The sequence below is a fragment of the Gymnoscopelus braueri genome, assembly GCF_963280865.1.
Source record: "Gymnoscopelus braueri genome assembly, chromosome: 10".
Classification (NCBI taxonomy): domain Eukaryota; kingdom Metazoa; phylum Chordata; class Actinopteri; order Myctophiformes; family Myctophidae; genus Gymnoscopelus; species Gymnoscopelus braueri.
Window position 1 is genome coordinate 18,976,476 of NC_137611.1, and position 25,831 is coordinate 19,002,306.

The window sequence follows — 25,831 nt, forward strand, 5'->3', positions numbered from 1 at the left end:
GGGGTGGTAAATGTCCCTGATGATACTTCCGGCCTTATAGCCACACACCGTCTCTCGTGTATTGTATATCCTGGAGAGGGGCAAGCTAATGTCATGTCATTCACTGCAGGACTCGTCTGAGGCAAGCGATGCTCAGGTGAAGCGGCTGGGCTCTGATCTCAAGCTTCAGGTGGAGACGCTGGTGGCTGCCCTGGAGGACACCACCATGAGAGAGCGACATCAGGCCATGGAGCGTGTGCAACAGGACTGTAGTAAGGTCAGGGGAGATCTTACCCAGACGCAAAGCATCCAGCATTACCTCGCCTCACTCCTGGGAGAGACCGACCCCTTCCTGCTCATCTGGGTAAGTCATGGATTTTGTAAAACAAAATGAATGCATGGTGGTATCATGGAGGTGTTTCAGCTACAAAATGTAGTGAACTGAAACCTTGCGTCCCTATTCTCGGGGCGAACATTCAGCGAAAGTAGCTGATCTACAAGCTGTATAGTGTTTGCCCCTGGTCCTGTATTTTATCACTCATATAACAGATGGCTATAAGCAGTACAGCATGTGACAAAAGATTGTCATATGTGTTATGCAGTGAAATTGTGAAGGCGAGACTGAACACAGCAAAAGAGTAACCATCGGCATTCTTAATGAAAATTATACAAAGCTGTGAAGAAATCCTTTAGATGAAGTTTGGAGACAAGTGATTAAAATACCTGCTAGCTTGTAAAACGTGTAATAGTGTTTATTTAGAGATGTGTGCGCTTTACAACCCAAACTGAATGTTTAACTGGATGAATTTCCTATCCATCTTTGCAGACACAAAGATTTGGGGTTATAGATCTGGGATATATAGACTAATATCATTTACAGTTCAATATATATTTATCATGCCCTGCTTGTCGCATAATTTTTTATGTCCTCAACTTCCTCTCCCCTCTGTAGGCTTTTCAATCAGATGACACAAAGTAAGTCAATGTGTGCGTGCGTGCGTGCGTGCGTGCGTGCGTGCGTGCGTGCGTGCGTGCGTGCGTGCGTGCGTGCGTGCGTGCGTGCGTGCGTGCGTGCGTGCGTGCAAGTGTGTCTGTGTGTCTGAGTGAGAGAGTGAGTGAGTGAGTGAGTGAGTGAGTGAGTGAGTGAGTGAGTGAGTGAGTGAGTGAGTGAGTGAGTGAGTGTGTGTGTGTGTGTGTGTGAGTGTGTGTGTGTGTGTGTGTGTGTGTGTGTGTGTGTGTGTGTGTGTGTGTGTGTGTGTGTGTGTGTGTGTGCGTGTGTCTGTGTGTGTGTGTGTGTGTGTGTGTGTGTGTGTGTGTGTGTGTGTGTGTGTGTGTGTGTGTGTGTGTGTGTGTGTGTGTGTGTGTGTGTGTGTGTGTGTGTGTGTCAAAGAGACAGAGATAGAGAGAGTGAAGCAAACATTGCAGTCATTCAAAAGGAACAGTTACCTTGAATGTTATTCTACAGTTTTGCTCTGTTTTCTATGTTCTTTTGTAGGTTACTTGCAGATCTGAACTGCCCTCTATTCATCCCTGATCCCCACATCTTGGACAGGAAGTTAATCCTGGAAGACATGGAGAACAAGTATCGGGAGTTCATCACACAGACCTTGCGCTGCCTCAGCGAGCTCAAGAGAGAACTCTGTGAGTGACAGTTATGCTGAGCCAGGTTACTATATGTATCATAAATAATTTGTCTTATCAATGATAGTCCTTTGTTAAGAGAATAATAAAGAATAATCATACTTAAATTTATACATTTTTACTATCAATTATTTTGTTTACAAATACAAAACTTTTCATTTCCAGCGAATGACACCATTGTTCAACAAAGCATAAATTAGTATCATAAAGAAAACATTTCTCTACTGTGACAAGGAAATCCTATTTTAATAATAATGATACTACCGTATAGCGCTTTGGAATTTAACAGTTTATAGCTCTGGCAGTGCTCTTTCAACAACAACAAAATGCTGCCTGGCGTAAGGTGTGACTATCTAGAATCTAGATCCCCTGCAGACTTCCTGGCATTTAGGCAAATTAGAAACATGGCCATGCAATCTGTTAGAAAGGCCAAAGCTGGCTATTTTCATAGATCAATTCTCCCTCTGTGGCCCTGACCCAAAATGATTCTAGAAAAAGGTGAGAGGTCTTTGAAAATAAACCATCCATTCAGTTGCCCGTGTCAATTAGCTTGGATGGCAATTCTCTTTGTCAGCATTTCATAAAGTCCGTTTTTATTTATGAGTCTGCTGCGGTCTCCTGTTCTTTCCCTGTGATACAGTAAGCAGTCCATTGTCTCTGGACACAAACACGGCCCATCCTCTCCTGAACATCTCAGATGACCTGCGTTCAGCTACCCGGATTAAAAACCGCCAATCGTGCCCTGATCACCCGGACCGTTTTGACCACTGGCCTCAAGTGCTCACTGCTCAGGCCTTCTCGTGTGGGACCCACTACTGGGAGCTGGAGGCAGAGGGATTCTGGGATATTGGTGTCTGCTACAGAAGCATTGGCCGCAAGGGGAAAGAGGGTAACGCCTTTGGGAACAACAAGGTATATGTTCATTCGAATCTGTCACACATAGCTGTCCAGGAAAGGAACTGGACTGATTTTATTATTTATAAAATAAATAAAAATAAAAATAAATAAAAGATCTTCAAACATTTTTTTTTTAGCTGGACTGAATAGTGGGGGGACACAGTGTCCTTTAATTAAACAGGCGCCGGCGCCACTGACTCCAGTTATACCCTTTACATTTGATAGTACTGTAATCCCAGATCTTGACACAAATTGAGGATGACCATTCACGCTAGAATGAGTATTACATGTGCAGCATGTCAGCGTGTTTGATGTTGTATACGCATAATGTACATGTTTTTATCCTGTAGACCAGCACATTAAGATTTTCCATCCATTGTGTAGGTGTCATGGAGTTTGACACAGCAACGCGACAGGAAGCTAGCTGCCTGGCACAGCCGGAGAAAGACTCGCCTCTCATGCCAAATGGCTGGCAACCGCGTGGGTGTAGCTTTGGACTACAGTTCAGGAACCATTTCTTTCTCTGAGGTGGGGCCTTCCGGCAGCCTAGCCCACCTCCACACCTTCTACACGACCTTCACCCAGCCTGTGTGCCTGGGCTTTGGACTCTACAAGGCTGAGCTCAACAGCCGTGTCGCCATAGTCAAAGTTTGAGCCAGGAGATACCAGCATGTGGTGAGAGACAAAAGAGGAGATCATGGCTCAGCTTTGTCCTGTGGGTAGGACTTTGCCTGCACAGCAAAATCCAGAGTGTTGATGTAACTCTGAGAGTGTAAAAACGGACAGTTACTGCTTAGATTTTACTGTGTATATAGATGGTTAAACCCTCCCACGGTTTCAGCAAAGGTAAAACAATTACCCTGATTTATACTTAGTTGCGTGACGGTGTCACATGCCGAAAATAGCAGATCTACAAGCTCACAAAGCATTACCAAGGGGAGTGGACTGCCCACATGTGTGCACATCCACATTACAGTACTGCACCATTCAATGTCACTGAGATGGAGCTTGTTTCCAAGGGAGAAATAAGAGCTGACAATGTACATGTACATTGCCAGTGGTGTATTCCAACTAACTGTGTACAGCTTGCTAGAAACTCTGACATGGGAACAACTGTGGATCAGCAGTAACATGCTTGACCATAAGATGGGGATATTGTACATAGATCCCGCAGATGATCTGCGGTATCTAGAGAGAAATTCTAAGAAATGTATTCTTTGAAATAAGACTATAAGATTGCTATTGATTGATTGATTGACATTTTTATTAGGCAAAATAATGTAAAACAGCACAGTTACATTTATAATACTTTTGTCTAAAAGGTCCGACCAAAAAGGTCCTTGCAGACTTGTTTCCGTTGGGGTCCTTGAATTAATTTCATAGACATAGACTATATTATATTAATTGCACAAATGTTTCAAAGCAACTAATAACAGAGTCCTAAAAAAAGCATTGTTGCTTTGTGATTGAAGATGTTTAGGTGTTTTGAACAATACTGACTTAACTTTGAAACCATCCGTTGTCAGAGACTTCTTCCAGTGACAAATGTGCTATTTCATACCAGAATTTAATATTTTGAACTATTTCCTGTTGTGGTACTTTGTATAGACTAGGTCATAAGCAATTCATCCCCATTATTTAAAGAATTGTCTCACATACTCCAAATGGGCCCTACATGGGCTTATATAACAAAAAGCTTCATACCCTTATATCTAATAGAATAGACCACAGATAGTCTAATATTCCATATGTAAAGAAAAAAAAAACTATGAAAGTAAATGCTTCAGTTTACATGTGGTTGCAGAGGGGAGTATTGAGAATAGTTTATAACAGAAATATATTTCTATTCCTCAAAGCAGACAATCAGGTTTGATGTTTTATCACTTAAAAAGAGTGTGTCAAGCTAAACAACTTCCTCTTTTAAAATGGCTCAGATGTCTCACTTCTCAGTGTGAAGGAGAGTGGGTGGATGTAAGAAAGAGAGCGAGAAAGGAGCAGGCAGAGAAAGTGGGAGAGGGAGGGAGGGAGAGAGAGAGAGAGAGAGAGAGAGAGAGAGAGAGAGAGAGAGAGAGAGAGAGAGAGAGAGAGAGAGAGAGAGAGAGAGAGAGAGAGATCAGTACATTCTGTGGTACACAGTCATTTGGTTGATAATGCTAAGACATAGTGGCATGTTATGAAATGCAGATTGGATTGACAAACAAGGATATATGGTGCGTTACTCCATCTTTCAGTTATTTTCACGTGATATGGACTACATGAAGTGGATCCTTCAAATGGAAACAGGTGATCTTTTTTAATGAGCTTTTAAATGTTCTGATTATTCTGTATTGCCCATTACGGAGAATTCTTCTCCAATTGTTTTCACTTTAATATAATAATGATATGATAATGAACGTGAAAGTGTTGTATAAGATTTTGAATGCCTTGTGCAGGTGGTCGGTGCAGAAAGAAAAGTGCATGATCTTAGTGTGAAACTGTACTGATTGAGTTGATTAACTGGATAGTTTCACTTCATGATATCAACAATATAAAAATCTATCAACAATTTTTGTCATGGCAAGAAAACAAAACAAAAACTGACCAACATATAGAATAAATTGGAAAAATGGAAACTTTTGTCTTTGTTTCCATGTGGTGAGAACAAATTGTGTTTGTGCAAGCGCGTGTGTGTGCGTGCGTGTGCGTGTGTTTGCGTGTGTGTGCGTGTGTGTGCGCGTGTGTGTGCGTGTGTGTGCGTGTGTGTGTGTGTGTGTGTGTGTGTGTGTGTGTGTGTGTGTGTGTGTGTGTGTGTGTGTGTGTGTGGTCTTGTTTGTGTGGGGGGGCGTTATGGAGCGCTATAAGGGCGGGGCGGCTGCGTGAGAGGCGGCTACGTGTGAAAGACAGATGGTCACTCAGTGGAGTTGTTCCCCGACTCCCTCTGTCTCATTCCCTCCTGGACCCCGCATCCTTCCCCTGACACCTATCCAGAACCTTACCTCATCCAACCCCTCCCCTCTCCTTTCCTCTAGTTCCTCTTAGTTACCGCCTCACCTTCCTCCCCATCAGTCTCATATCAAAATGTATGATGTAATGTAACTGGTTCTCAAAGTGGGGTCTGGGGACCCCCAGAAAACCTTGAGGGGGTTCCAGGGGTTAAAGATTACGCAAAATTAGGAACAGTTACACACTGAAGCCCTATTTAATTTTTCGGTTATTCGAAAATAGCCGATCTACAAGCTCACACTAACGCGTCGTAAGCTTGTAGATCGGCTATTTTCAAACAATTCTGACAAGATCTTTTCAAATGAGGGTCCGTGGATAATATCAACTTGGGGGTCCTTGACATGAAAATATTTGAGAACCACTGCTCTAGAGTCTCAACCTCACCTTCCTCTTCATCAGCCTTATATCAAAGACCCCTCCTCTGAGTGATGTAATGTAACATGGCCTCTTCTTCCCCTCCCTGAACCCCCCCACCTGGTCGGACCCTCGCCCCCTGCTTCTCCCCCGCCTTCCTTCATTTCAGGTCCTGCTTGCTGAGCTCTTCAACTGGAACGCGCCCACACGTCCATTTCTACTCGCCATCCTGCCCCCTATTGACCCTTGCATCTAACCTGCACGCAGTATACTGTGGAAAGACTGTCACGACCCTGGGAGTGATGAATCAATACACAGTGTGAGGGGAGACAACATCAGCACTCAGTAGAACAGTAACAGTACTGGCCGATGCCTGAATAGAATATTTCCCATATAATTTGTTGAATGGTTTTGTCAATTTGCCTATTTATTTCCTAAGCATAAACGGACTGGGAGGAGGTAATAACACATCCAGTAGTGTTAGACAGATAATATCATAAATCATTGTATAATATCACTCTCAAAACTAATTGTATAATATAATTATTATAATAATAATACTGCTAGAAAAGGGATAGCATGCCACACACTCTTGACTTTTAGATGGCCAATGTTTGCTCTGAACTAGACTGATCTCTAAGATAGGCCTTTTTAGAACATTTCCTTCATCACAGCATGTTTAGGTACACGTTGCTTCTTTCAAAGTGACTCTCCTCCATAACAGAATCAGTTAAAAAAGAAAAGAAAAAGGAAACCTCACAACATCAACCATGCAACTCAGGTCATCCCTTCCAATCACCTTTGACCTTAGTGTGCTGCTGGGTTTACTGCTGTTCTGGGGACCCCCAGGATCGAGGGCACAAAATGACACAGAACCTATTATCCTGGAGGGGAAGTGTTTGGTGGTCTGTGATTCAACGCCATCGTCTGAGCCAGCCAATAACGCCCTGGGAATGTCTGTCCGCTCCGGCACAGGCCGGGTTGCGTTTTCTGCCACCCGCCAGACAAACCATGAGCCCACGGACATGAGCAACCGAACCATGATTATCTACTTTGATCATGTGAGTATACTGACTTTGCATGCAAGCAACAGTTCATTCACAGCATAAGAATTCAATATTAGCATGTCTTTACTCACATTTTTCTGCTCATTTTCCTCACATTTGAGAGAGGAATTAATGTAAAAACATGTTTACATATGACATACAACATTTACATAACATTTATATTTATAACATTTACAGATAATATAATATTTTTACATTTGTTTTTTACATGTACATGTACATACAGTTTACAGTTTAGGCATTTAGCAGCAGACACTCTTAATCCAGAGCGACTTACAGTAAGCAAGGAATACAAGTAATTGTTAACATTTATATATATATCTGTCTCAAATGAAAGAAAACTTTGCTAAATGTGAGGAAAGCATATATTAACTACAACATTTAAACTTAATTTTTACATTTGGCACCCCATACAGAGCTCAAGAGAACCCCACAGTCATAGTTGTATCTTAGTATTCAAGTTTAAGCCAGTCACATGACAGAGGTTCTTTGTTTTTCTTTAGACTACTTTTTTTCTGCCATGTATCACATCACATAATATGATCTCACCTGTACCCTTTAAATTGTACACCCTTGGATCAGATCTTGGTGAACGTGGGCAATCAGTTTGACCAGGAAAGCAGTGTCTTCCTTGCACCAAGGAGAGGGGTCTACAGCTTCAACTTCCATGTAGTGAAAGCTTACAATAGACAAACAATACAGGTAAAAAACATTACAACTGTGATGATTGCAGTGAACATGATTTGTAAAGAAAATACAGAGGTGGTGACATTTTCTTAACCACTTAAGCCCTATTATACTGTACTTTGTTGTGCAATAAATAGCGAAAATAGCCTGTCTACAAGCTCACAGCATGTCGCAAAGCGATGCATTGTGAGCTTGTAGATCTGCTAAATCTTGTCATTGACTAAAATGAGGATTTATTCATACATTTAACATAAATCATTTTAAATTGTGATATTACTGAATGTAAAATCATACCATCTGAGACAGTATTTCCCACAAGAACATGCATATATTTAATTCAGTCTGACCAGAAGCAGCAATAAACCATATCCCCACCGGTGATAAAAATGAAAGACCAGAGGGAGTGGTATCAAAAGCAGAGGCATGTCTTCCCCCAGCAAATCGAACCCTGCATTCAGTGGTGGAAAGTAACTAAGTACATTTACTTAAGTACTGTACTTAAGTACAATTTTGAGGTATTTGTACTTTACTTGAGTATTTCCAATTTCCAATACTTTTACTTCTACTCCACTACATCTCAGAGGCAGATATTGTACTTTTACTCCACTACAATTATTTGAAAACTTTAGTTACTAGTTACTTTTCAGATATAAATTATTATATTATAAAACATACATTAGCCACTTTAGCCATATTTTATACCTAGGCTATTTGAAAATAGCCGATCTACAAGCTCACAACGCGTCGCGATGCGACGCGTTGTGAGCTTGTAGATCTGCTATTTTCAAATATTTTTGTACTTTTACTTTTGATACTTTAAGTACATTTTGATCTACTCCACTACATCTCAGAGGCAGATATTGTACTTTTACTCAAGTAATTTTTTGATTCTGGACTTTTACTTGTAACAGAGTATTTTTATATTGCAGTATTGGTACTTTTACTTAAGTAAAGAATTTGAGTACTTTTTCCACCATTGCCTGCATGGACACGCGAAGCACACAATGGCACGTTCACACCTTAACCCCTACCAATAAACTCTTGAGTATAAAAACAGTGGTCCATGTTTGTTTTGCGTGTTTCCAACCTATTCTAGGTCAGCCTCATGCTGAATGGCTGGCCGATGATCTCAGCCTTTGCCGGGGACCAGGATGTAACTAGAGAGGCCGCCACCAACGCTGGCCTGGTGATCATGGAGCGGGGAGACAAGGCATACCTCAAACTGGAGAGAGGCAACCTGATGGGAGGCTGGAAATACTCCACCTTCTCAGGGTTTCTCGTCTTCCCCCTGTGAGGACGATGGATGGCAACGATGATGGGAGAGAGCAGGACGCCAGGGAGAGCCACTGAGTGTGAAGGATTCTGTGATTGAGTAGAGAGGAAGATGAATCAATCCAATGAAGAAAGAAAGAGAGAGAAGAGGACAGAGGTAGGTGATGGAATGGTGGGTCTCCAGTCTGCAACTCCTTGCTCCATTCTCCAAAAGCGATGTTGATAAAAGATTAGAAAAAATTTGAACGTGATATTGTGCAAAACAGACTGTTCTGACAGCACTCAGCTGGTAAAATATAATAAAAGAAAACAATATGTCTGGATAAACGAGGGGAAAAGATTTGAAAAAAGTCATTTTCTATGTTGAGATTTTCTGTCTCTGTGCATAAATGTTTGATGGATTTTGGGGGAAGGGTGCGGGGTGTTATTGTAATAAATTGACAAATTATCTATGTGCAATGTGGGGATCTGTGCAATGACTAAATAAGATTCCTTATTTTTTTCCTTTCATTTTAAAATATTTGAAACCAATTTTATTTGTCCTGCTGCGTCTTGTGACTGATACTGCTCTATATGCCTGTTAGTCCTCTGCAACAAATGTATGTTTACAATGAGATTTATATTAAAGACATAATATTGAAATAAATACAGATATTACAACACTCTTCCAATGTATTTTGTCTTTTCAAAAGTTTACGGAAATGCACTGCCTACCCTTATTAACTATTAATCATAATTAAGCATACCATTTTTTCTCCACAGCATATTTGTGAATAACTACTGAAAGTAAGTTTATACTGGACAGGATACGGCGTGACAGTTTTATCCAGTATTTCTCCCTTGGTATTCTAACCAGTGCCATGACAGCTGTTTGTAAATATAGCTCTCCCCAGTAGAGTTGGCATGGCCTGAACAGACTACAGCATGGAGCAGAGTATGAGCGTGGTAAAAAGCGGATACTCCACACAGGGCTGTAGACAGATGGAGGCCTTGGCAAGCACATAAGCACATCTCTACAGGAGTACCATGGATAAAGTGTGGTGTGCCGTCACAACTTGTCACTTACGCTCCCCTGGTTCATGACCACAACGGCACAACCTCTCTGTGTGTGTGTGCGTGGGCGTTGGCATCTGAGGATGCGAGCATGCACGCGCACGCACGCACACACGCACATGCACACACACACACGCACACACACACACACACACACACACACACACACACACACACACACACACACACACACACACACACACACACACACACACACACAGAGAGAGAGAGATTTCTCTGTGTGTACATGCTTGCACTATATTTACAGTCATATACACTTTCTCTGTCTCTCTCTGACACACATACATGCACGCGCATGCATGCATGCACACACACGCACACGCACGCACGCGCGCACACACACACACACACACACACACACACACACACACACACACACACACACACACACACACACACACACACACACACACAGACACAGACACACAGACACACACCCCCACAGCCCACACACACACACACACACACACACACACACACACACACACACACACACACACACACACACACACACACACACACACACACACACGCGCAGAGAGAGAGAGAGAGAGAGAGAGAGAGAGAGAGAGAGAGAGAGAGAGAGAGAGAGAGAGAGAGAGAGAGAGAGAGAGAGAGAGAGAGAGAGAGAGAGAAAGAACACATACATAGATGCTTGCCTTAGCCTAACCCTGATAGCTGTACGTTGTTCCAAAGCTAAATGTAGTCAGTCCTACAACCTATATGGCTATTTTCAGTGACTACACTTAATAATCATATTTGAACTGGACCCCCATCCTGATAAGCACTTGGAATTGTAGGAGTTGAGGCATTGCATTTAGTTTAGTTAGTTTACATTTAGTGACTCGGTTCCACAGATAAATATTGTGAAAATAGACAATCTATAACACGAAGCGTTGTAAGCTTGCAGATCAGCTATTTTCAAAATGTTTGCCTATTCCTTATATTATTTGACAATTTGGCCAATGTTTGACCAGTTTTATAGTAGCCTATAGTTTGTTGATTATCTTTGATCTAGTAATGGTCTTTTTAAATTTCATTTCATTTTCAGGTTTTTATTAAAAAGTCTTAAAAGTCTTTAAATTGTCACTTTACTGTTAGGCTATATGAGGACGCCCCCCCCAAAAAAAATCATGTGGGGAACCCCCCTGGGGGTCCCGACCCCACTACTCTCTATAGTCACTGAAATTAGCCACTGAGATAGTCAGTGTTTGTAGTCCATGTTGTATTTGTGATAGGCCTATCAGATATTTTAGAGTGGGACTTAATTTTTGTTGCCGATTATGAAAGTGTGACAGAGCTAAATGCTCAATAACTCAACTCAATAATTCAAAACTAAACATCTGCAGCATATCCCTTGAGCATCAATTAAGGAGCAGCAATTTGTGTCTAAAATGGGTCTAATAATCACACAGCTCAGTGTTGCCACCACCTAGTGGGCACCGAAGACCTAATTAAACTCACAGCAGTGACTACATAATAGTGTCATCAATAGCCCACTGAAAGGACAAAGGACCCAATACCTAGTAGGGGGGGGGGGGGTAATGGTTAATTTATCAATATTTCTGAATTCGTTTAAAAAATCTGCCACAGACTATTGGCCCGAGTTTTGTATGGAGTATTTCTACAGAACATCCACGCCTCAATACTGTGGTTTCCATTCATTCATTTTTATTTGGACTGGCACAGTCGAATAAAACGCTGAAAACCCGAAAGGTCATATATTATTTTAAGAAACGGTTGGTGCACTGACTGGGTTTCCATATATTATGCAATGAAGGAAAACGTCCGTTCAATGAACGTTCAAACCACTACATCTAGGTTAGTGCGCATCATCACCATCATGTGTGTTGACAGTAAAACATCAACATTAGAGCAGTAGGTTCTCTAACTTTTTCATTTCGAGGACCCCCAGTTTGGTATGCAATAGGCCACGGACCCCCCATTAACTATGAGAGTGTACAAAAGGAACCAAATGGACCCTTACGGTTACGGGTCCATTTGGTTCCATTGTACACACTCAGAGTTACAGACTGGTATGGGTCCATTTGGTTCCTTCCTAACTATCAATCATTTAGCTGGGGAACCCCCAAGGACCCCTGGGGGTCCCCGGACCCCACTTTGAGAACCAGTGCCCTTAGAGGATCAGTCAAAACCCAAATGGTCCCCAGCTAGGCCGCATTTATTGTTCTCTCAACCTAACTACGTCCATTGCTTTCTCTTACTACACGTCCCCGCCCAGAATATCGCTTACGACATGACGGACGGGGCTCCGAACCAATGAAACCGCCGCGTGCTGCCGGCGAGACAACCTCCCGGCCAATGGGAGCGGGACGACGGTCGAGGGGCGACGCTTTCTACGCTCTCTCTGGCAGGAATGTTAGTTCCTGCTCTTCTGCTGGCCGTTTCCTGTAATCGTACAGTGTTGTGAGACGGAGAAAAAGCCATGTGTGTCGATGCAAAGGTAAATTTACCAGCCAGAAATGATAACCGAGACACTTGGGGAGGTGGATGGGGTGGATATTCGGGGGTATTCGGGCTGTGAAAACAGACGCGGACCAAGCGAAACAGCATCGCGGCCTATAAGCCGTGTGGTGAACGTTGACGGGCTGAGGGTTATTGTAGCACGTTGTTGTTGCTTTGGTTTGGTCCGGTTTGTTGATGAGAGAAAGAATGAGCGAGTCCAGTTTTGACTTGAACGTGTAGTAAAAAAAAAAAAAGAGACAGGTGAAGAAGATGGCATTCGATTCAAAACACTACATTCACTGCTTTTACTCCTCCGTTGAGATGTTGATCACATGTGTGGGCTTTTTACAATAGGCATTTGTTGCTAGCAACACGAGCTAATGTGCTAGCTCAACGGGGGTTTGTGTGAATGTGAAGTGAGAGACTGCAACGCGACCAGAGGGGAAGCGTCTACTGTTACCAGCATCCTTCTTCACTATGAACTGTGTCCATTCATTCAGTACTATGGTTATTTAACTCTGAGAGTTCACAAACGTAAGTGCAATGGGTGTATACACGTGTAATTTAAGCACTCTCAGGGTCACAGATGTATATTGTATAACTGAGTGAAGTGAACAACACTGAGGATTTAACTGTGTACTTATTATGAGTTAGATTGAATACTTTATTAACAGTTTGCCCCAAAAAAGCACAAAGTAACAGTTCAATACAAATGGATGCTAAAAGGATTAAACCCAAGAAAGCACTATGGCTTGTTTCCATTGGGGTCCTGTTACCAGCATCAGTGCCCTCTTCAGCATCAGTACCTTCCTCACCATGAGCTGTGATCCATTCATTCACTACTATGATTTTTTAACTCTGAGAGTTAACACACGTAAATGTAATGAGTGTATAAATGTAATGTAAATGCTCTCAAGGTTACGTATGTATAACTGAGTGAAGTGAACACTGACGATTTGACTGTGTACTTCATTATGAGTGGTGTGTTGACAACGTCCCCTCTATTACAGTGTTTCTCAAAGTGGATTCCAGCGACTCTGGCCTCCTTTTAAGGGGTTCTAAATTGACCCATACAAGTCTGTAACTCTGACAGTATATAACGGGTCCATTTGGTTCCATTTGTATACTGTCAGAGTTAAGGGGAGACATTAAAATGTAAAAGTTTGAGAACCATTGCTCTATTATACCCCGACTAGTTGGTAAACAAACAATAACTTTTTTATAATAGGAATTGAATAACATCGCTATTTATCTATTGATATAATCAGTAACTTACATTAATGCCAAGAACGTTTTCTACATTGATCCCTGTCTTATAGGGGTGAGGTAGGGTGGGACTCATGGCTAGTGTTTGCCTAGATAGAAGTTCTGTGTGGTCTTGTTAAATTGAAGTTCCTCCTTTGCCTTAGGAGCAACACTTCAGGGATTCGACGTTGTGGATTGGAGATACATCTTATTGTCGCACACAGAGAAAGTAGGAACTGAGAAGGATACTACAAGGGGACATTTATAGGACTTGCTTGGAACACTCTTTTCTCCCAAGACTCCCCCCTGGACTTCAATATTACCCTCAGAGGAATCCCAATATCTGTCATCTGAAGACACAGACTGAACTACAAAGGTCTGAAATAGACCTTGTCCTATTTGGTAAGTTATCTAGCGAGTATGTGTGTGTATTATGTTTGTTGTGTTCAGTTTGATTAAATTGGGATGGCTTAATTTGCATTTATATTCTCCCTCTTTATGTTAACAGTTATTTTCTTTGAAGAATTGAAGAAGGACCGTTTATCTTCCATCTCAGAGAGTCTCTTGAGGTTGTGCCCGTCTCCCTGTGTGGAGGGGGCAAGATGGCAGACCCCATTATGGACCTGTTTGAGGACACACCCCTGTTTAACCTGGATGCCCTGCCAGATGATGCTTTCTCACAGGGCTCCTCGGACCCTGTGGAGGAGGCCCTCAAGCTAGCCCTGGGTCAGGTGGACCCCCCCACTGACCCGGAGCCGACTCCAGAACTCTCTGTCACTGCAGGTCTTGTGGATCCTGCCACTGGCCACACCATGCTAAACCCTGTCCCAGCTCAAGTCCCCATCCAGCAGCAAGCTCCAGTGGCACTTCCTCGGACTGTTACCATAACCACAACACCTGCTGCAGCTCCTGTCGCGACAGTAGCTCCGGTCCAGACCCAGACATCCATCCCTGTGGTCAGCAGCACCGGCACTGTCCTGCTGGGCTCACCAATAACGGTCTCTAGCTCCTCAACCACCACCACACAAAGCTACACACAGATTACGCACCAGTTCACCCCCCAGCAGTTAGCTGCCATTACCCAGCAGGCCGGTGGGAAAATAGTCATCCTCAAAGGCCCTTCGGGCCAAGCCCAGGTCCTGCAGACTGTGTCAGGGGCCACGGGCGCAACCGGTGGCAAGGTCATCCGGGTGCTGTCCGGCACCCCGCTGAGACCGGGCATGTCCATATTGCCTGGGGGAACAGTCTTGAGCCAGGCGGGCCCAGGTCATGCCCAAATCAGGGTGGGTTCTCCTGGAGTGCAGAGGCTGATACAGTCCCCCAACGGCCCAATGAAACAGGTGCTGCTGACGTCCGTGCCTCAGCAGACGCAAGGCCAGCCGGTCCAGATGCAGATCTCAGCCCAGGGCCAGACCCAAGTCCAGATCCAGCCCCAGGCTCAGATACAGCTCCAGCCAGCCATGCAGGCCAGCAATACTTCTGCTACCCCAGGCAGGGTCACCCTCACTACTGTACCACAACAGGTGAGGCTTTGGTTGAGGTTTTGGTTCTCTTTGTTGAGTTTCTCCAGTCTCTGTCTCTGCAAAGTTTTGATTGAATACTTGATTAGACAGAAATGTAAACAGCACGAGGTACAGCCAGACATTTGGGCTAAAAGGATAACACAAAAAAGTGCTGGGGACTTGTTTCCATTGTGGTCCTATTAGTGGAATTCCAAAGCCCTATTTACTCTCATGAAAACGACCCAACAGGTCGCAATGGACAGAGAAACACAACAGAAATCCTCAATTTACCAAACCATCTTAAATCTCTTTACAGTGTCTTGCTCTAACAAATCCTGCAGGATTAGTATTTCTGAGGGAACATTGGTAATATAATTTTCAGCTTGATTTGTGGTAATTAACTACAGTTTTTCTGCAAACTACCACATCCCTTGTTAATTTTATTACCATCCGGATTGACCGTCAGTAATCACAAATAAATTCTGGTATTTTAGAGTTTAAATAGCGAGTGAAATAACCCTGTATAATTTTTACGTACATGTATAATATATATTTATCTCACACAGGGCCAGAGAGAGAGAGCAGGAAATAAACATTTGATTTAGAAATAATCCTTGTTACTTGCAAATATGCAGTAACTCTGAATATTTGAATATAGCCACAATTTGATCCACAGGAGCATTAAGCAAGATGTTTTTGAACGTTGTAGAGTTAGTGTCGAAGTGTCCTTGAGCAAGACGCTGAACCCCTAATTGCTCCCGATGAGCAGGTTGGTGCCTTGCATGGTTTCCTCCGCCATCGGTGTGTGAATGTGTGTGTGAATATGCAAAGCGCTTTGGATAAAAGCACTATATAAATGCACCATTTACCATTTGTTGATATTTGTTGATATTTGTTGGGTGATTTAGACAATTAATTCATGGTTGAAAATCATTGGAATGTCACTTTTAAGTCATCCATCAGCCCATCCCATTTAATGTCCCATGTATCTACTAGGGTGGCGAGCCCAAACGTATCACCCTGGTCCTCCAGGCCTCCCAGGCTGGTACTGTCTCGGCCCAGGGTCAGGCGGTGACGGTGGCGGCCGGTACGGCCCAGCAGCAGGTCCAAGTTCAGCAACATCAGGGCCAAACCAGACTGGTGCTGGGTCAGCTCCCCGGGGGTAAATTTGTGATCCAGGGAAGCCAGCTTGCAGCTCTCACCCAGGCCCGGGCAGGTCAGGCCGGGGGCCAGCCCAAAGTCCTCACCATTCAACTGCAGGTGCAGCAGCAGCCCGGAGTGCAGGGAGGAGTGAAGGTAGGAGAAGAATAAAGGGTTGTCGGAAGTCGTCCTGAGATAATGTGACTTACTCAAATACTCATCAAAGTACAGTATAAACACAAGATTATGGGTAAACATCAAAGTGAGCACAAATATGAGTAGAAAAACATTGTGCTCACCAAATGGTCTGGCATGGAATCATGCTGCCAAGTGATATGGTCATGTTTGGTACAATGTTTTTCGACATTCACAAGTTTGGTGTTCTGCTCAACACAAATATGTTGTGAGTGTCTGGAAGAACTTTACCTAAAATTGCAGCCAGTCTTGCCATTTACCAATTGCTTTAGTCAATACTGGGATTTCTGTGGCGATTAATTGTGCGGGCCTAGTTTGGTACTACAATAACCACCTTTCTAGGCCAGGAAAGGTCTTCACATGTTCCGGCTCTATAACTACCAAAGCCTCAGAAAAATTGAATAGTATAGAATTGATAACTTCATTGTGGTTGACTTTGAATGCCATATTGTGTGTTTTTGTATAAACATGATTATTTTCAGAGGAGCGCTGCCGCTGACCTTCTTTCTGTATGTGCTCTTACAGTACCAGTTGGTTTCTGGAGCAGGCAACACTGGCAGCCCACAGATATTACAGATCTCACAGGGCCAAGGTGGACAGAGACTGGCTGTGCCACTCAAAATGCTGCTGCAGCCACAGGTAGGCCTCTGAATGTTGAATTCTGTATACCCAGACAGGGACTCTGCATCATGGACTTGTGTGTTTATATGTACAGTATATCTAATCATTGTCGGGTGGAATCCTTGTATATCAAAAAATGTTCATAAAAGTTTGTGCAAAAGCATTGATTTATATAATAAAAAACGGTCTACGTGTGGATATACGAGGTATCCACCCAACAGTGACGATATATGTGTGTGGACAGTACATATACAGTACATTCATATATCGGGACATCTATTGAAACTACAGTCTTTGCCCCCTGTTGTTCAGACAAGCTCGGCGTCCTCAGCCGGTGGCACTGTGTCTGTGGTGAAGGTCATCAACACGTCGACCACAGGCGCCTCCACGAACACCACCGGCTCAGCACAGGCCATCCGTATCACCAAGGCCGGAGGGGAGCCTGTGACCGTGCGCCGTGTGGAAACCCTCTGCAAGCAGGAGAAGGCCAACCGCATTGTGGCCGAGGCCATAGCACGGGCCAAGGCGCGCGGTGAGAAGAACCTCCCCCGGGTTCTGAACCAAGACGAGCTTCCGGCCGGCCATGCAGCCTCAGAGTTAGGGGGCAGCGTCACAGTGGTCACCACGGCTAAGAAGAAGTCCAGCGGAGGAGGGAGCAAGAAGAAAAGCACCGCGACTGGAGCCACGGGGGTGAAGAGCGGTGGCGGAGCCGAGAAAAAGGGCAAGGCGAAGTCAACAGGGGGTGCAGCAGGAGGGGCTGGAGGCACAGCAACGCCTGGTACTGCAAGCAAGAGCAAGAGCAAGGCCAAGCTTAAGTAAGCTGGACTGTTTGAAATGACTGATGTACTTGTTTGAGTGGTTTGCCGTCTTTCTTTTGAGACTTGATTGGCATTTGTTTACCCGTGTGTTCTTCTTCTCTCTCTTTCTCGTGTCTCTGACAGCACTATCACTCTAGTAGGGGCCAAGAAACGGAAAAGGACCGGTTCGGACCACTCGGATGGAGAGCAGAGTCCCACCTCACCCACTACTCTTGAGGAAGACTTGGCAACGGTACATACACACAAACACATGCAATATCTGTACTAGGGCAGGATTTTGGCTGCATTGACAGGCCCGACTCCAAACCTGACACTTTGACTACTTAACTGATCAAGATGGCTTCCTGAATAGAAAAACATACCAGCTACAATTAATATATTTATCAATATTTGCATAACGGCTGGGTTTATTTATGATTGTAATAATATATTATTAATGAACTCAAACAAGTACGTAAACAATTAATAAATGATACAATGGCAACCAGCGTTTTAAATGCAGCATCTCTTCTTTTCTGTCCCTTTCACATAAGAAGAGGCGTTCCAATCGTGTGGTGAAGAGGAAGAAGTACACTGAGGACCTGGATATCAAGATCACAGATGATGAAGACGAGCAGGAGGACGTAGACGTTACGTCGACAGCGGCCGCTGTGGCCTCCATCAGCGGAGGGACGGCCGCACAGATCATGGGCGCACAAATCAAACAGGAAATGGAACTGGATGTGGACGGACAGCCCAGCATGCAGTTCTTTGTGGTGAGTGTTAGGACTGCAACTATTTTCCTAGTGATTATTCTATTGATTACTTTTGCGGTTAATAAAGTAATCGATAAGCGTGATTTTAAAAATATATATTTTGTAAAATTGATTAACCACTTAAGCGTTATTTTATTCTTTGTCGCACAACTGTGGCATGCAAAAATAGTGAAAATAGCAGATCCACCAGCGCATGACAGGTGGCAGTCATGAGCTTGGCATGAACTTGTAGATCTGCAATTTTTTATGGAAACATTTTGCCTATTATGACATGCCTAGAATAAGGATTATTAATCATTCATTTAATTATTGATTATAGATTTAAAAAAAAATATATATTCTTTCTACAGGAAAACCCCAACGAGGAAGATGCAACGATTGTAGACAAAGTTCTGTCCATGAGGATAACCAAGAAAGAGGTAGGACTATTGACTATCTCTAAATGTGCCATTTGGTGACATTTCCCATGTGGTGACACTTATTAAAGTAGATCACATCCCTGGTTATATTGTGCACCTGTGTTACAATAAACACCAAACAAATACCCCAAAATTGATTTCTTATCATTCTTTAATCTTGTAATAAAAATCAACCAATTATATCATGACATACCGTATATACATAGCAACATCTAAAATGACACAGATGCTTTCCTGGTTTTAAAGGTACAACAACGTATAGGCTTTCCCGGTCTTTTCTTCTTCTTTTTAAGATTTATGTTTGGGCTTTTATGCCTTTAGTATTGATAGGACAGTATCAATACAGAAAATGGGGAGAGAGAGATGGGGAGTGATACGCAGCAAATGCCGTCAGGATAGGGACTCAAACCTGTGACGCGCTGTCAGTCCATGTGCCCGGACCGCTACGCCAGCGGTCCGGGCCTGCTTTCCCGGTCCTAATGGGTCAATTGTAATTCTCCATTTTCGTTAAGTCATGCCCACTTTTCAGAATTAAAATTCCATCCTCAGCATTATAGATGGTAGATACTCTAGAAATGATGTTTCATCTGGATAAAAAAAAAGAGAACAACCTCAAAACCTGCTTTTCTCCTCTCTTTTCCAAGGTTTCTCCAGGCCATTACATCAACCTCGAAGAATTCTTTGTCAAATATAAGAATTAGTAAGTTGCATCATGACACTTGTGCCTTGTCCGTGTCATTGAACTGCACTTTTTATGTGTCAATGTATTGACATAAGGAGTGTTCCTTCTCTGTTTCTCTCAGCTCCTATATGCACTGTGAGTGGGCCACGCTGGTGCAGCTGGAGAGGGACAAGAGGATCCATCAGAAGCTCAAGAGGTTCAGAACCAAATATGCCCAGATGCGCAACTTCTTCCAGGAGGTGAGGGGCTGTGCTGTGTTGCATGGTGTGACGATTTGTCTTTTTTTACTTTTTATTTCTTTGACATACAATGGGGTGATAACAAGAGGATAAAGTTTCAGAAACGTCTTACATCCCTGGATTTCATTATCGATGACATTTATGTTTTTGTATTTGTGTACCCGTCTGACCTAGTTGTCCTCCTCTCACCCCATTTGTTTGTCTGCATCCATTAGGAAGAGCCATTCAACCCGGATTACGTGGAGGTAGACAGGATTCTGGATGTTTCCAACAGTGTGGACAAGGATAATGGAGAGGTGAGAGTTCAGGCTGTCGAGCGGTTTGTTGTTCTGCCACTTGTTTCTTTGATGATACTCTGCTGGCAAGAGTGTGAAAATAAATGCCTTGTAAATGTCTGCCTGTAGCTTGTAAAATGGTCAAAGTAGCTGATGAATATGAATGGAATTTGGAGCCATGGAGAGGAGATTTTTTCACGCAGTTGAAAAATGCAATGAAAAAACGTTTTCAGTATCTGGATGTCTCTCACATCGGGGAATTAGAAATAACGACCATCCCTAAATTTTTATTTTACTGGTCGTGTCACCCCCTTTGTGTTTCTCTGCCCCACTCCTCGTCCAGCCGGTTGTGTACTACCTGGTGAAGTGGGGCTCTCTGCCTTATGAGGATGCCACCTGGGAGCTGAAGGAGGACGTGGATGAGGGCAAGGTTGAAGTGTTTCAAAACCTCCAGAACCGACAGATTCGCATCAAGAGAACGGTAAGTGGCGCTTGTATAATAATTGTATAATAATTTTGACACAACTTGCCCAGGTTAAATAGACTCCCCACAGGAACTAGACTAGTAGTAGTCTTCCTGTTTATTTGTTTGTTTATTTATACGGATCCCCATTAGCTGACGCCTTAATGTCAGCTAGTCTTCCTGTGTCATCATCGTCATGGGTGTTTCTTTTAACCACCTTTTCCTTTTCTCTCTCTCTCAGCCGAGGCCCCCAGCCAGCACATGGAAAAAGTTGGAGGAGACCAAAGAATACAAGAGTAGTAACACGCTGAGAGAGTATCAGCTGGAAGGAGTTAACTGGCTGCTGTTCAACTGGTACAACAGGTATGGAACATACACACTGATTTACACATGACATACACAGATTACACGCATGCATTTTCTTTTGATAGCGTGATGGAAATGTAGATATTTTTTGTTGAGGAAGGCTGTTGAAGCGGTTTCATTAACGTGCCTGTAAAGTTAGATTATGTAATCAGATTTAGGGATAATGAAGAAAATGAACAGTGTGAGGGAAGATAATTCACCAAATGCATTTACCCTCAATCTATCAGTTGCTTTCACTTTAATCTGTCTTATTCACAATTATATAGCAGTTGGTTCCGGTTAAGTAATTTGATTGGACAAGAGGCATTTCATGAGTGCTGATATACAGTACAACAGCACTGGAACGTTTTACTGAAACATTCAGTGTCACTCCGCTACCTAGAGGTAACGGTAGCCTGTTATTTACCCACCCGTCGGGGCTGACTGTTTACACATAGCTTTTGCAGCATTTTTGTTGGATCTATATATGTTGACACAGCCAAATATCAAAAAATGTATCAACAAAATCATAGAATGTCTACCTACACTTGCGGCCCACTAAATTACAGCCGTGCTGGTACGGTCGACAGCACGACCTCGGGTGAGAATGCATACGTTTCATTTCAGTAAATACAAAAATACCTACAGAAGTACATCATGAAATTGTGTTATTTTGGCAGTTCCAAAAGAAATATCACAATATGGGACTACTCCGAATATTGTTCATTCTGGTTAAGTAATTTTCTCCAGGTCGTGATGTGTGTATATTCTTAATGAAGTCACAACCCACTCTCTCTTTTGTGTAACTTTCCTACCCCTCCAGGCAAAACTGCATCCTGGCAGATGAGATGGGACTGGGGAAAACCATCCAATCAATCTCGCTGCTGCAGGAGGTGTTTGGTGCGGGCATCCATGGGCCCTTCCTGGTCATCGCTCCCCTCTCCACCATCACTAACTGGGAGAGGGAGTTCGTAACGTGGACCGACATGAACGCCATCGTCTACCACGGCAGCCTGGCCAGCAGGCAGATGATCCAGCAGTATGAGATGTATTGTAAGGACGATAAGGTATGTGGGTTGAGGGGTCATGGACTTTGTGAAATGTTGCCAGGTTATCTGTGTACACAGGACTTTTTTGTACTGGCGTCTGTGTAAGATGAGACTTTATTCTCTCAGTTGCAACAACAGCCAGAATGAAATACACAATGAGGATTAACGTAATATTGAGTAAACCAATCCAAAAGGAGGATAAAATGAAAGCAGCGTTAACTGTGAATGACTATCGGTTTCCTGGTTTTACTTTGGTACTCCTTTGTCCCCTTTTCTTCCATTTCAACGAAACAACAAACAATTCTGTCTTTTAAGGAGCACCTGATCCCTGGTGCGTACAAGTTTGACGCCCTGATCACCACCTTTGAGATGATTCTGTCTGACTGCCCAGAGCTGAGGGAGATCTCCTGGCGTTGCGTGATCATCGACGAGGCTCACCGCCTCAAGAACCGCAACTGTAAGCTTTTGGACAGCCTGAAGATGCTTGACATGGTTAGTGGACCCACAGCACAATGCAGACCTTACATACACACAATAATCTTGATGTCTCGTATAGTTAGAAGATGTATGAGCTGAACACTGAGTAGTTTCTCTCCCCTTCTTTCTGTCTCGTTCATTCTTTTTTTTCTGTAATCTGGCGCCCTGCTCGAACCACTTCCTTATTTGCCTCTCATTCCCTCCTGTTAACTGAACTGTCAACTGTTCTGTCTTCTCACATCTTTGTCTGAACTTCTCTGCCTGGTTCTCTTTCTTCCTGTCCCGTTGTCTTTCTTCCCCTCCTATTCCTGGCATCTCCATCTCCCCTGCTTTTCTTCTTCTCTCCTCGCTGTTCTCTGTCCTTTCCCATCCCTCCTATGTCTATCCATTCCTCCCATCCCCTCCCCACCTGCATGTTTCTCTGTGGTTTCCCAGGAACACAAAGTGTTGTTGACAGGCACGCCCCTGCAGAACACGGTGGAGGAGCTCTTCAGCCTGCTGCACTTCCTGGAGCCTGCCCAGTTCCCCTCTGAGACAGAATTCCTCAAAGAATTTGGAGACCTTAAAACGGAGGAACAGGTCAGCATTCTCATAAGCTGAAAATTCCAATACTCTTTAACTACCACACTTGCATCCTCCACTGCCGCCTGAGTCCCACATCCTAGCGAGGATTAGATGCGGGTCTGGAGGAATCGAACAGATATGAATGAATAGCCGAAATTCCAGTACTCAACTTTATGCCTGCTCACCTCCTCCGTCCTCCAGATGTCATATTGTATTGGACACTTTATTGCTCTCTAATACGCTTAGCAATTGAGTTGTTTGACATGCATTCTCCCACACCCATGCTCAACAAACGGCATGCTTGTGTACATAAAGATCAAGCAATTATTTAATTTGTTCCTTCAGTAGCATCGATAACTGTTATTCAAATCTATTTAAATGCACAAAAGTATTTGCTCCAGTTAAATCAAGTGGGACACTTTCTCTCACTGACCGTTCATACACACGCATACACTGCGTTGTTAACATTATTAGGTTATGAGCAGGTCATTTCATAGGCTCTAAATCATCCCTTTTGAGGTCCGCGGCAAGGCACGGTTTATGGATCTCCCAGACAGCGTAGTTTCCATCCCTAAGCCTGAGGAGGCGGTCCGCTGCACTATCCAATAACAAAACCGATAAGTCACTTCCGCAAAACTCGCTGAAGTCTACACTTGATGTACTCTCCTTGATTCTCACTCTAAGCTGCTTGGGGAGTCTCCTCTCGACTCACTCTCAGCTCCTCCAAAAGCAAATTAACATTTGGGACGCAAAACGATTTCCGGGTCACGCTGCCAGTGGGCAGAAATTAAGGAATTTGACTACAGTCTGACTCGTTCGCTCACTGACTCAGTCACTGTGTCTAATTCGTTTTTTAATTAATTAATTTCCACCCTCAGATGCTCACATATACTGCTAGTGAAGCTCAGCCCTCTGTGACCAAATATTTTCTCTGTCTCGTAGGTCACGAAACTCCAGTCCATTTTGAAACCCATGATGTTACGCAGGCTGAAGGAGGATGTTGAGAAGAACCTGGCACCCAAACAAGAGACTATCATCGAGGTAGGATCATCCAGTTAAAGAACTGGAACTCTTTGGTCTTTTCTTTGGTCAAAAATCCAACATCAGTCAGTCAAGTTTTGGAAAACTGATCTTTTGGCTCCAAGTCGGCTGTGAGTTTGTAAACTTAGCAGAGTAAAGTAATTTGACCTTTCATCAACATGAATTGTTTAAACTCACACAGACACTATATACATAACTGTCATGAACAATTCATGTGCATTCAGATGTATGTGTAAAATAAAAACAATTATAATAATAGTCGGGCTAACGCTTGTTTCCACACAATAGCATTTACAGTTCAGGTACACACACAGTTTGCCATAATCCATTAGTAAGTCCCATATGCATATGCATTTTAGACTAGCAGTGGGATTAGACTATGGCAACAATGGAAGGGAAAACACCGACATCAGAATAGTGGTAATTTGCATGTGATTTCGAGGTGTTTAAGATAACGGTATTTGTTGTATCAGACTACTCTAACAGTCATGAATAGGCAGATGTATAGCATGTCTCTATAATGGAAATAGATATCAAAACGGTTTTGACGGATTAAATCCTGTTCAAGTAAGTGACATTAAAGGTCTCATGTGTAAAAAAGGTCGGTATGGTCCTCTCTGTATACTGTAAGGATATTTTCCATTGAATTACATTGACAATGAATCTGCATTGTTCCTCCTTTGAAGGCTGGATGACTTGTCTGAGCTAGATAAAACTTGTATTGTGTTACAGTGTTATTATTTTTATTCAATAGAGTTGTAGGTGTTTTTCGCTCTAGAAATTAGGCTATGTTCTTCCCACTCTTCCAACTCGCCCACGTTGACGGTGCTGAAGAACAAAATGAGGTTGTCAAGAGAGCTGAAGGACTCGAATAACAACCCACTAATAACAATCAAACCTATACTGATACAACATATGTATCAAGAGAAAGGTTTTAAGCTACCCAAGGGACTTTTGTGGGTTTACCTGGCACTTAATATTGCATTTTATATAATCGTGTGCTGACCATGGACCCCACTTATGGGCCTACGCAGCCCTCAGACCCCAAGTGGATTTGGCAGATTTTCCCATGCCTGTCATTGTGAAAACCGGACTGTCTATGCTCTTAGGTTGAGTTGACGGATATGCAGAAGAAGTACTACAGAGCCATCCTGGAGAGGAACTTCAGCTTTCTCAGCGCAGGAGCCACCAGTAACGCCAATGTCCCTAATCTGCTCAACACCATGATGGAGCTGCGCAAGTGCTGCAACCACCCCTACCTCATTACTGGTACTGCATCTAAACATGAACTCATTCAGTGCCATTGATGTGTTTTTCCCGCATGGCGCAACATGCCAATGACGTGTTTGACTATTTTTTTAAAGTTTTTTGGGAAAACGTTCAGAACCCAAGATATCGTGATCCGAATTTGCTGCTCCATTCACTTCTTGGTTAACTTATTACTTAAAAAGGCTGTATCTTGGCTCCTGTGTACTTTTACTATGTCTTTTTGGCCCAGACTTGCTATTCTCAAAGGCGTATAAAATTGAATGGGGAGGTCGCGATGACATTTTTTTTTCTTCCGTGGAAGCACAGTGAAACC

At 43.2% G+C, this 25,831-nt stretch overlaps 3 protein-coding genes across 7 annotated transcripts in view; all 3 read left to right on the forward strand.

Annotated features, from left to right (window-relative positions):
• trim110 (tripartite motif containing 110) overlaps window positions 1–3,171 on the forward strand; it is a gene marked incomplete at both ends in the record, with an annotated part of 5,441 nt that extends 2,270 nt beyond the window's left edge. The window contains 5 exons of the mRNA XM_080440175.1: window positions 110–343; window positions 932–954; window positions 1,475–1,620; window positions 2,261–2,532; window positions 2,902–3,171. Coding sequence (XP_080296301.1) covers window positions 110–343; window positions 932–954; window positions 1,475–1,620; window positions 2,261–2,532; window positions 2,902–3,171 — 945 coding nt within the window. The remainder of the gene's footprint in view (window positions 1–109; window positions 344–931; window positions 955–1,474; window positions 1,621–2,260; window positions 2,533–2,901) is intronic.
• A 3,452-nt stretch (window positions 3,172–6,623) lies between these two features.
• On the forward strand, window positions 6,624–8,901 carry cbln12 (cerebellin 12; the record flags this gene model as incomplete). Its single annotated transcript, XM_080439757.1, has 3 exons — window positions 6,624–6,914; window positions 7,503–7,622; window positions 8,704–8,901. The coding sequence occupies 3 exons, from the start codon at window positions 6,624–6,626 to the stop codon at window positions 8,899–8,901; spliced, it is 609 nt and encodes a 202-aa protein (XP_080295883.1).
• Window positions 8,902–12,287: 3,386 nt separating this feature from the next.
• Window positions 12,288–25,831, forward strand: part of chd8 (chromodomain helicase DNA binding protein 8) — a 36,780-nt gene continuing 23,236 nt past the window's right edge. For 2 of the 5 annotated variants that reach the window (XM_080440109.1, XM_080440111.1), the window contains exons 1-19: window positions 12,288–12,417; window positions 13,829–14,066; window positions 14,173–15,187; window positions 16,163–16,462; window positions 17,027–17,140; window positions 17,435–17,937; window positions 18,064–18,172; window positions 18,474–18,695; window positions 19,046–19,114; window positions 19,759–19,814; window positions 19,918–20,035; window positions 20,251–20,331; window positions 20,654–20,791; window positions 21,015–21,136; window positions 21,942–22,185; window positions 22,483–22,659; window positions 23,080–23,223; window positions 24,151–24,249; window positions 25,359–25,518. In XM_080440109.1, the coding sequence (XP_080296235.1) occupies window positions 14,267–15,187; window positions 16,163–16,462; window positions 17,027–17,140; window positions 17,435–17,937; window positions 18,064–18,172; window positions 18,474–18,695; window positions 19,046–19,114; window positions 19,759–19,814; window positions 19,918–20,035; window positions 20,251–20,331; window positions 20,654–20,791; window positions 21,015–21,136; window positions 21,942–22,185; window positions 22,483–22,659; window positions 23,080–23,223; window positions 24,151–24,249; window positions 25,359–25,518 (3,577 nt within the window). In that variant the 5' untranslated portion in view covers window positions 12,288–12,417; window positions 13,829–14,066; window positions 14,173–14,266. Of the gene's footprint in view, window positions 12,418–12,507; window positions 12,954–13,828; window positions 14,067–14,172; window positions 15,188–16,162; window positions 16,463–17,026; window positions 17,141–17,434; window positions 17,938–18,063; window positions 18,173–18,473; window positions 18,696–19,045; window positions 19,115–19,758; window positions 19,815–19,917; window positions 20,036–20,250; window positions 20,332–20,653; window positions 20,792–21,014; window positions 21,137–21,941; window positions 22,186–22,482; window positions 22,660–23,079; window positions 23,224–24,150; window positions 24,250–25,358; window positions 25,519–25,831 lie in introns of those variants that run through there. The other 3 variants (XM_080440112.1, XM_080440113.1, XM_080440110.1) reach the window with 2 other exon arrangements.